At 40.9% G+C, this 11,094-nt stretch overlaps 1 protein-coding gene across 3 annotated transcripts in view; it reads left to right on the forward strand.

Moving 5' to 3' along the window:
- Positions 1–5,599, forward strand: part of CCDC141 (coiled-coil domain containing 141) — a 223,210-nt gene extending 217,611 nt beyond the window's left edge. For 2 of the 3 annotated variants that reach the window (XM_066281126.1, XM_066281127.1), the window contains exon 22: positions 809–2,763. In XM_066281126.1, the coding sequence (XP_066137223.1) occupies positions 809–1,690 (882 nt within the window). In that variant the 3' untranslated portion in view covers positions 1,691–2,763. Of the gene's footprint in view, positions 1–808; positions 2,764–3,764 lie in introns of those variants that run through there. The other variant, XM_066281128.1, reaches the window with a different exon arrangement.
- The last annotated feature ends 5,495 nt before the right edge of the window (positions 5,600–11,094 follow it).

The following is an 11,094-nucleotide window of genomic DNA, read 5'->3' on the forward strand; positions in this document are numbered from 1 at the left end:
TCATAGGCTCTCAGTAGATATTTTTCAGTGTGAGAATAAAACTAAGGGGCTTTAAGAAAATAAAACCAGCCATTAAAAATGAGTTTTTCTCTATGAAGTACCTGAAGTTGTCAAATTCATAGAGTCAGAAAGTAAAGGGGCTGGGTGTGGTGGTAGGAATGAAGAATTAGTTTGTAAAGGGTATCAAGTTTCACTTCGGAGAGATGAAAACGTTCTGGAGGTGACTGGTGGTGATGGCTGCACAGTGTGGATGTATTTACTGCCACTTAACTGTGCACTTAAAATGGCTAACATGGTAAATTTTATGTTATACATGTTTTACCACAATAACAGAATAAAGTAAAAAGATCAGCTTTCTTGAGAAAAGGGAAGCATTATTCTAGAAGAGTCTGAGGAATCACCCAACAAAGGAGCCTCCGACATTAAAGGAACTGTGTTCACGTGGAATGTGGACAAATAACGCAAAGCTGAATTTGCCGGTGAAAGGACGCTCCTCTGGTTATAATTTGAAAAGACATTATCTAGTCCAGCTCCTTCATTAGAGATGATAACTGGGCCTTTCTCCTATTTCACAAGCTCGGTCTCATTCCACTCAGAGACTGGGGGGTCAGTTTACAGATTCCTTAGTCATGAGACGGGACTGAACCCAGGTTGAACAGACCCGTGGTTTCAAGTTCTGTAATGCTTAAGCCGGGCCGCAAGCTTTAACTCACTCGGTTTCCTCAAGGTGTCTCTCTCAAGTTGAATTTGAGACCTGGAGAAAGAAAACTCAATGACTAACTCAAAACCTTGGCTTTCTCTTTTGAAGGAGCAGGTGCAGGTAGCAGATAATTTGACCATCAAAGGAATGGGAGAGGGTCAGCTTCCTCCGGACCTGAAGCAGCTCTCCTCTGGCAAAGAAGGTGGTGTCCAAGGCCTGCTCCTACCTGCGGACATGCTTTCAGGAGAAGAACATGAGAGTATCTCCCCTGATGACATCTCCTTGCCTCCACTCCCCGGAAGCCCAGACTCCCCCCTCGCCCCATCTGACATGGAGGTAGAAGAGCGAGCCAGCCCCTCCCTCAGCCTCCACATAAGCAGCTACACGATACAGCCAGAAGCCAGCGGTCCAGGGGAGGCCCAGGGATCTTGCCTTCCACCGCCTGCTGCATTTGCTGATACGTGTGATGATAAGAGAGAAACATTTTCAAGTCATTTTGAGAAGCCTTACCCCCAGCTCAAAGCTGAGGCCTCACTAACTTCCAGAAGATTTCTGGAAAAGAGTACTATCATCAACCAAACCGGGGCTAACCATCCTGCAAGCATGCGGAGTGGAGTGCATGAGAGCGCTTTCCAGCAGCACCCCCAGGCTCAGGGAAGTTTGCTAGAAACACGGGAGAAAATGCATGCTGATAATAATGTCACTAAAACCCAAGATAGGCTGCATGCTTCCCAGGATGCATTCTCGGGCCTCGGGTGTCAATTAGGCCCCAGCCAAGCCTATCAGAGGCACGCGGCTCCCCAAGAAGAGATTAAAAGTACATCAGCAAAGAACAGTGTGGTCAGCCTCGCTGGCCATGCACCTAATTTCTCCAGGCTCCTGTCTAATGTAACGGTCACAGAAGGGTCTCCAGTGACTTTGGAAGTTGAAGTAACAGGATTTCCAGAGCCTACACTGACATGGTGGGTAGCCTATAACGACAAGCCGTAAAAAAGAGGCAAATTGAATGACTGAGCAAATCATTCATGTGCACTAACACAGAGATGTAGGGATAGCTGATTAATATTCTGCAACACCGCAACTCTGCATGATTCAACCTCACTTCAAACCCCAACTCTCATTTCAGTAGCAGCATGGCTAATACCCTGAAAGAAAACAAAGTAACCCTATAAAATAATAATTTAATAAGCTCCCAAAGCACGCTGACTTAGTTGTGCTGTTTTTCTATCAGTTTAACATTCCACATTTCTAGAGATGATGGGTTAAAATTCTTTCCTATTGTTTATTTTTACATAAGCATGAAGTTTTCTTGATTTAACATCCCTTATTCAATTAATAAAAGCATAAGAAGTTGGATTTTTTTCCTTTTCTTTAATTTACCTATTTCATTTTTTTCCTCTTCCCAACAGATACTCATGTCACTTTTGCAGTATTTGTTTGTTTCACTAAGATTTCTTTTTATACATTTCTTGAATGTGAGAGATAGAATTAAAATATTTAATTCACAGTTACTCCTAGTGACAGGTAATAAACCCATTTTTCAAAGGTGTTGTAATAACTGAGCTGTGAACAATCTGATTTCACTCGAGATACTATTATTTTTAGCCTCTTTGTTGTAATAAAAGTAAACTGCAGAATACAGGTTTTGAATCACATACTGTTGTTACAAAAGCAGTTCTACTTTGTCAATGCTTGGATTATTTTTAAACATGTAGACGTTTTTCATCCTCAAGTAGATGGATTTGAGGACAGTGACAAATGTGTGAGAATGCGTTTATGCTTCTAAACTAAGTAAAATAGCACTTATTTATTTTAATGTTATAGTAGATATTAAGCAATCAGTCCCAGTTATTGTGTGTGCCCACTGAAGATACTTGAAGTGTGAGTAAGCTCTCTAAAGAATTCATGAGAAAACTGGGGTTTCTCAGATGATTGGAAGAAACTGCATTCGTGCGATAGTGCAGCCATTTATGCTTTTTGCTCTATTTTGTTGTTTTTACAATTGCATGTTTTTATAGGTCAAGAAATCTGATCATTAATGATATTCATCATTAAATATCAGTTTATCCCAAAGAAAAATGTTGTCTGAAGTGTTTCTTGTTTTTGTCCAGATAACAAATAACTTGGTTAGTATATATCATTGAAGAACTATTGCAATTATAATACTGAAGAAGTATTGTGACAAAAATATCTCGTCCTCAGATTTGCCATTTTGTTCAAGTAACAACTGGCAAGCTATCATGCAAAGTTAGGGCCCTCGGAAAAATGCCAAACTACCACTCAGGCAATGGGAACAGGAAGTGACACGGGTTTGTCATCTCTTCTTGTGTAGAAGAACGTGGATATAAATACATACACAAGAATCTAGAACATACATAATAAACAAACTATTTGCTTTATAAAAGGATGCAGCTAAGTGCTCATGTTCACAGGAAGCTTTTTGAAATGTGTCATTGACAGTTATGATCAAGTTGCATAAATGTCTTTTATAATTAGAAATAATGTTCTTCTAATTCATTACTTAAATGAACTCACTTCTCCAACAAATGCTGTCTAAGGGCCTTCCTCTGAAACAGCACATTGATATTCTCATGTGGATGTTATGGGATGACTATAATAGGGACAATGAGAGTCACTCCAATACAGATTTCAGATGTCACTGTTCCGTAGCAGTGAATGAAGGAGGCCCCATAGGCAGGTACCATTTCCCATTCTAGATCATCGCTGTTAGCAAATGGTTCCCCGGTGTGACCAGATGGTCTGGTGTTTTGAGAGTAGTTGGATATCTGAATTTCATATGCAGCATTCCAATTGGTAAATGCTGTAAAAAAATTTTGATTTAAAATAAACATGTTCTGAGCCAATCACGCACGTCTCTGGCCACCAGCTTCCAACCTCTGCCTGAAGGAAATACAGCCCCAGTGGGGTCTGTGTTAACTGCAAAGTTCCTGCTTATGCTAGAGAATATTGCAGTGGTAAGGGGCCTATTTGCAATGGTTTTGGGAAATTGGATATGATATGAATAACAGTGATCCTGACTTTAAAAACTGACTCTCTGCTTCAGGTACAAGAAGGGCCAGAAATTGTCTACAGATGGACACTTACAGGTTTTACACAAGGAGACAAGACATTCGGTGTTCATTCCAGAGGTATGCGGGACAGACGCAGGCCTTTATGTGGCTCAGGCCCAAAACTCTAGTGGCATTCTCTCCTCCAATGTCATCCTCCGCGTGACAGGTAACCGCAGACCGCCAATCACAAGAATAAACTGGATAACACTGTGTGTCATCTATGTTAGTGTATCCCTAATGTACTGGCTACTCGTATGGTAACTGTGGGGTTGTCACCCATGGACGTCATTCTCACAAGCCTAAAGGACAGTACAGTTGTTTATCTTCCTGCATTTCCACAAAGCCTCCCCACCAAGCGTACCTCCATTCTGGCCATGTTGCTTGTTTGGCTAATACCATTATTCAGTGAAATGAGCCCATTTTCTTTAGTGCTTTAATCTATTTGAGGAGCTTGGCAAATCATGTGCTATAAATAAGGATACGTTTTATATTCTAGAAAGAGATGTGTTCAATATAAAAACAGCAAAATGATGCTATGCACGTTCCCTCCTAAGTTAGGAGCATGCAAATTAAGGCTCACAGCATGGAGACGTGAGTCAAATTTCAAATCCAGTTGTTTGAAGATTTACTTTTAATTGTACTCATAAACATCTTTTTGTAGAATAACAGTGGAAGTATTGAACTGAAGTTGTAATTTTTGTTGTTGCATTAGGTGTCCTTTAATTTTGTTTTTTATGTCTTTGTGTGTGTGTGTGTTACATTGATTATTTAATTATTTTTAAATTTTATTTACAAAATTAAATTTAATAGGGTGACATTGATCAAGTGTACATAGATTTCAGGTAACACCACTACATCATTTAAATAGTCTATTATGTTGTCTATTCATCACCCAAAGTCAAATCATTTTCCATTACCTTATATTTGTGCCTCTTTACACCCTTCCCTTCACCCTCTTCCCTTCATCCCCATCCCCCTGGTAACCACTTCACTTTTTTCTATGTCTATGAGTCTTATATCCCACCTATGTGTGAAATCATACAGTTCATAGCTTTTTTTGATCTACTTATTTCACTCAGTATAATGTTCTCAAGGTCTATCCATGTTGTCATAAATGTCACTATGTCATCATTTCTTATGGCTGAGTAGTATTCCATTGTATATCTGTACCAGATCCTCTTTATCCAATCCTCTATTGAAGGACACTTCGGTTATTTCCATGTCTTGGCCACTGTGAATAATGCTGCAATGAACACAGGGTGCATGTATCTTTACGTATCAATGTTTTCGAGTTTTGGGGGTAGATACCCAGCAGAGGGATTGCTGGGTAATATAGTAGTACTATTCTTAATTTTTTGAGGAACCACCATACTTTCTTCCATAACGGTTGTACTAATTCGCATTCCCACTAGCAGTGAATTAGGATTCCTTTTTCTCCACAGCCTCTCCAGCACTTGTTATTACCTGTCTTGTTGATAATAGCTAATCTAACAGATGTGAAGTGGTATCTCATTGTAGTTTTGATTTGCATTTCCCAAATAGCTAGTAAAGATGAGCATTTTTTTATATATCTGTTGGCCATTTGTATGTCCTCTTGGGAGAAGTATCTGTTCAGGTCCTCTCCCCATTTTTAAATTGGATTGTTTGCTTGTTTGTTGCTGAGCTTTGTGAATTCTTTATATATTTTGGATATTAACCCCTTATTGGAACTGTTGTTTGCAAATATCATCTCCCATTTAGTTGGCTGCAAATTTGTTTTATTGTCAGTTCCTTTTGCTGTGCAGAAGCTTTTTAGTTTGATATAGTCCCATTCATTTATTTTTGCTTTTACTTCCTTTGCCTTTGGGGTCAAATTCATATATTGTCTTCTATGGCCAAGGTCCATGAGTTTAGTACCTATATTTTCTTCTATGTAATTTATAGTGTCATATCTTATATTTAGGCCTTTGCTCCATTTTGAATTAATTTTTGTGAATAGAGAAAAAGTGTAGTCAAATTTTATTCTTTTGTATGTGGCTTTCCAATTTTCCCAGCACCATTTATTGAAGAGGCTTTCTTTTCTCCATTGTGTGTTTTTGGCTCCTTTATCAAAGATGATTTGTCCATATATATATGTGGTTTTACTTCTGGGCTCTCAATTCTGCTCCATTGGTCTATATGTCTGTTTCTCTGCCAATACCATGCTGTTTTCATTAGCATGTCTCTGTTATATAATTTGAAGTCAGGTAATGTGATACCTTCATATTTATTTTTTTTCCTCGGGATTACTTTGGCTATTTGGGGTTCTTTATGGTTCCCTACAAACCTGGTGATTTTTTTGTTCTATTTCTTTAAAAAATGATACTGGGATTTTAATGCAGATTGCATTTAATTTGTATATTGCTTTGGGTAATACGGCCATTTCAACTATGTTGATTCTTCCAATCCATGAACATGAAATATTTTTTCATTTTACTGTGTTTTTTTTTTCAATTTATTTCAATAATGTTTTGTAGTTTTGAGTATATAGTTCCTTCACATCCTTTGTTAAGTTTACTTCTAGGGATTTTTTGTAGTTGTTGTTGCAATTGTAAAAAGAATTGGGTTCTTTTTAGTTTATTTTCTGATGTTTCATCATTGGCATATAGGAAAGCAGTGGACTTTTGTGTATTGATTTTGTATCCTGCAACTTTACTGTATTGGTTTATTGTTTCTAATACTTTTATAAGACAAACCAAAAGCTAAAATCATACTAAATGGTGAAAAATTGAAGGCTTTTCCTCTAAAATCAAGAACAAGACAAGGTTGCCCAATCTTTCCATTCTTATTCAACATAGTCTGGAGGTTTTAGCTAGAGCAATCAAGCAAGAAAAAGAAAGAAAAGGCATCCATATCCAGAAAGAAATAAAGGTATCACTTTTTGCAGATGACATTATCCTGTATATAGAAAACCCCAAAGACTGTTTTTCATACTTGATCTCATTTATTGAAATATACTCTATGTGATTTCAATGTAGCCAACATTCCTGAGTCTGAGGAAGCCACTGTAAAAAAACACTCCTCGTGTCAACCTCATGGGTTTGCCATTGGAGAATAGATGTGCCATCAACTTTAAGTGGAATTTTGATCTTCCATCAACTGTATGTGTCATAGAGCAAGATGGAATACAGGCAGTGGGAAGGGACCAGCATTATTCCTGTCATTCTGTTGGCATGGTCTGGCAGCCATGTGTATACAGTTGTATCTAGTTCCTCCTGCTTCTAATCTTGATTATGCTGAGGACCATTTTTGTAGCCTATGGTAAGGAATATCAGTGCTTCCGTTTCCCGTTTGGACAATGGGTGCATCATTTACCTCTTTTATTTCATGTCTTGTAAAGATCTGGAAAATGAAAAGCATGCTATGAAGACTAAGGGTAATTATATTGTTTGATGCAATTTGTTATCACACTGCCTCCTACCCACTATTTCTCTTTTAGATGTCACTCCTTTTTAATATTAAATTACAGGAGTTGTGTTATTATGTGATCTCCAACAATTCCCATGTGAGAAAATGATGTTTTATGAATTGAAGCTCAAATTCCTCTCTAATTTATTAAGACTACATCCTTTTCAAAGACTTGAAATTAAACTCAGGAGTATGCATTTAGTGTGATTTAAGAAAAAGAGTGTATAGTAAAATGAAGATGAATCTTATCCTTTCTTATAATTATCACTAATTTTGAAGTATATTCTGTGCCTTATAAAATATATTATTCAGAAAAAAGGATCTTCTTTTTGGCTCCTTTAAAAAATAAATGTGGATAAGAGATTTATTTGTTTTTTAGATTTTTAAATTTAGTCTTGTTGTGCTAGGATGAAATTTTAAGTTGAAAGAATAATTCATTATAGTTTTTTTGTTGAAAGAAAGGGCTTGATTATGTTGCTGTAAGACTCCACAAGTAATAAAAATATTTAAATGTAATATATTCAAGTTGATATTAAAGGTTATCTAAATATGTGAATCTACTAAATGTTATCTAAATATGTGAAATGTGTGGTCAAGTAAAAAGTTGCATTTTTTCTTGTGCTGCATATTCAGTTTAATTAAAATATTAAATCTCTTCATTTTCTTCTAAATTCTGACATAAACCTATTAGAAACTTATATATTCAGCACCTCAGGGAGTACATAGTCTCTTAACTCTTCTATCCTTTTGGTCCATATCTCACCTAATTCTATTCCCATGTTGAAGCTAAAGAGTGAAATCTATTCATGTCCAAAGAGGATAGGCAGGACCAGGTAACAAATTCTTGTCTCATTCCCTGTCTCTTTTTGGTTAATTTAGTGAGATCTCCTTTCCCATTTTGTCATTTGGTTGAATTTATGGTTTGAGGTTGTTAAGGCACTTGCTAATTTGCTTTACCTGTTACATGTCAGTTAACATAGTTCCCTTTGGGGAGCAGGTTGGGATACACATATGTTAATGGTTATAAACAAATAAGGCATATAAAAGTCTTGTTATATTTTATGTATATATAAAACTAAGACTATACATATTATTTTATATACACACACATATATGTACACACATGCATAGAGTTCAAATATTAGGCAAAAGCATGTTGATATTCATGATACATTTTAGATAGCTCTCTGTGTGTCTTTCAGTGTCTACTATGTGTCTTACCTACCTACCTATATTTCTGGGCTATTTGTAAGGTAGGTGGATAATGGGGGATGGTCATGTGGGGAACTCAGGCCCTCCCGGAAACTCTGGCTAGACTACCCACAACCAAGCAAGCCAAAAGAAACTTCCCAAGAGCCCTTTGAAAATGAACGACACCTCCATCAGCCAGTGAGATTTCACCATGTCATATTAGCTTGCCCATCTTAGGAACTCTTTAAATATCTCTCACATGGGTCACACCTTGAGACTCCTCTGGTCTCTGTCCCCCGGGACCAGAGGACCTCATCGGGTGGGAAGAGTGCTGTACTCAATAAAGCCTTTTATTAATCCATAATTCGTGGCTCCGGCTCCTTCCTTCCTTCTCGGGGAAAAATATCTTACATTTTGGTGCTGAAAACCCCCCGGGAGGAGTTTGAAGTCCTCAAGGATCGCTCCTCTTCCTCATCCCCTCCGAGAAAGAACCAGGATCTTCGACCTTCCACCCACTTCGGCATAAGGTAAGTCCCTTGCCTCCAGCCACCCTTGAGTTCTTTCTGCCAAGACTCCCTGTCCAGAAACCGTAGCTATGTCAGGGACCTCTTTCCATTCGAAGTGCGTGTGCCCGTGGAGACGTCCCGAGCACATCCACTTTACCTTATCCATTCTTGGCCAGAGCTTGAGTTTTGGGACGCCAGTTCTCAAATCTGACCACTTCGAGGACTGAGGGCAGCTGTGGGGGGCACAGGAATCTCCCTCCCAAAAGAAGAAGAAACTGTTCTTCTCTGCTGTGGCCAGGCCACAGAACTCACTGGATTAGCCTCCTGAAGGGACTCTCAGTTTTAACACACTCACCAACTTAATTCGCCAAAAAAGCTGGGAGCTGGTTGGAGATCTCTTACATTCATGGCTTCTAGTTATATGTCCACCCGTCCTTAATCTCTGTGCCACCTGTTCCACCACGCAGCCCCTTTTTCTGGCCAGAGAAACCTCACCTAAAACCTCCACTCCTGATCTTTCCTTCTCTGTGGATTCCCAACTCTCTCTCCCTCCTGCCTGACCCCTAGGGTCGCTCCTCTCTCAGGACTTCTCTCTGGTCCCTCTGTGGACCGCTTTCGCTTGGGTCTCTTCCCTCCAAGAGCCTCCTCCCCTCCCTTCGCAAAATCTTGTTTCTTATTCACCACTACCAATCTCTCTTTCTCCTCCCCTGCTGGCCAGGGGCCCCTCCTTCTCCACTGTGTTCTTAAACCCCTCCTCCATCAGGCCTTTCTCCACCTACTATTGGCTCTTACACCGGTTTGCAGGACCCCAAGGCCCAACCCCAATTTTCTTGCAGGAAGCTCTGGCCCTGTCCTGCCTTTGGCTCCAGTGTTTCCTGCCGGATCTGGGTGCCAGGCTCCCCATGAGCCCCACTCCTCTTATTCTCAACCCCCAAACCCCTATCTGGAACCTATGAACATGGCATTTAAAGTTTATAATGGTCCCAACTAGTAAAAACAGGCCAAGGCTGTTCGCCAGGCCTGCGTGCAGCAGAAGGTAACGCTCCAAACCCTGGCTCTTGTGGCAACCCTGAGGCCAGTAGAACAACAGAGGCAAGGCACAGGAGGTACCCGACACAAGTCCAAGCCACAAAGAGGAACCCCACCAGCAGCTTGCTTTAAGTGTGGCAAGCGGGATCATTGGTCCCGGCAGGGCCCCTGCCCACAGCTTCCCACTGAGCCCTGCCCTGAACTGCAAGCAGTCTGGTCACTGGCAGAGCAATTGCCCCTTTGGGCAACAGGCTTTTCCTCAGTGCCTCTACATGGAGGACAAGTTGCCTGAATGGGAGGCCAATCCAGCCAGGTGGGTACATCGCTCAAACTCCTAGGATACGGCCTGGACTCGGAGAACACAGAGTATGCTGCAACTAGTGGGTAAGTCCATCTCATTTCTTGTGGACACAGGGGCTACCTTCTCTGTTTTGCCATCACACTCTGGTCCTCTAGTTCCCTCATGGGTCTCAGTTACGAGAATGGATGGCACCTCTTCCTTTCCCCTTTTTTTTTTTTTTTTTTTTTTTTTTGCATTTTTCTGAAGCTGGAAACAGGGAGAGACAGTCAGACAGACTCCCGCATGCGCCCGACTGGGATCCACCTGGCACGCCCACCATGGGGCGACGCTCTGCCCACCAGGGGCGATGCTCTGCCCATCCTGGGCGTCGCCATGTTGCGACCAGAGCCACTCTAGCGCCTGAGGCAGAGGCCACAGAGCCATCCCCAGCGCCTGGGCCATCTTTGCTCCAATGGAGCCTTGGCTGCGGGAGGGGAGGAGAGAGACAGAGAGGAAGGAGAGGGGGAGGGGTGGAGAAGCAAATGGACGCTTCTCCTGTGTGCCCTGGCCGGGAATCAAACCCGGGTCCTCCGCACGCTAGGCCGACGCTCTACCGCTGAGCCAACCGGCCAGGGCTCCTTTCCCCTTTTTATGCCACTCCTGACATGCAGTTTTGCCTCAAGCTTGCCTCCATACAGGACCACTGGCAGTCGGAACCACTGGACTCCATCCATCTCCAGCTCACCAAAAGGCTGGACCCTGCAAATGCCCCTGTTACTCCTCTTTTTAAAAAAAAAAAATCCTTACAGGATCACATCTGTAAAATTTCTCTAGTCACGGCCAAACAGATGTTCCTCCTGACACCCCTCAAAACCACCACCTTCCAATCTC

This window comes from Saccopteryx bilineata, chromosome 5, assembly GCF_036850765.1.
Source record: "Saccopteryx bilineata isolate mSacBil1 chromosome 5, mSacBil1_pri_phased_curated, whole genome shotgun sequence".
NCBI lineage: Eukaryota > Metazoa > Chordata > Mammalia > Chiroptera > Emballonuridae > Saccopteryx > Saccopteryx bilineata.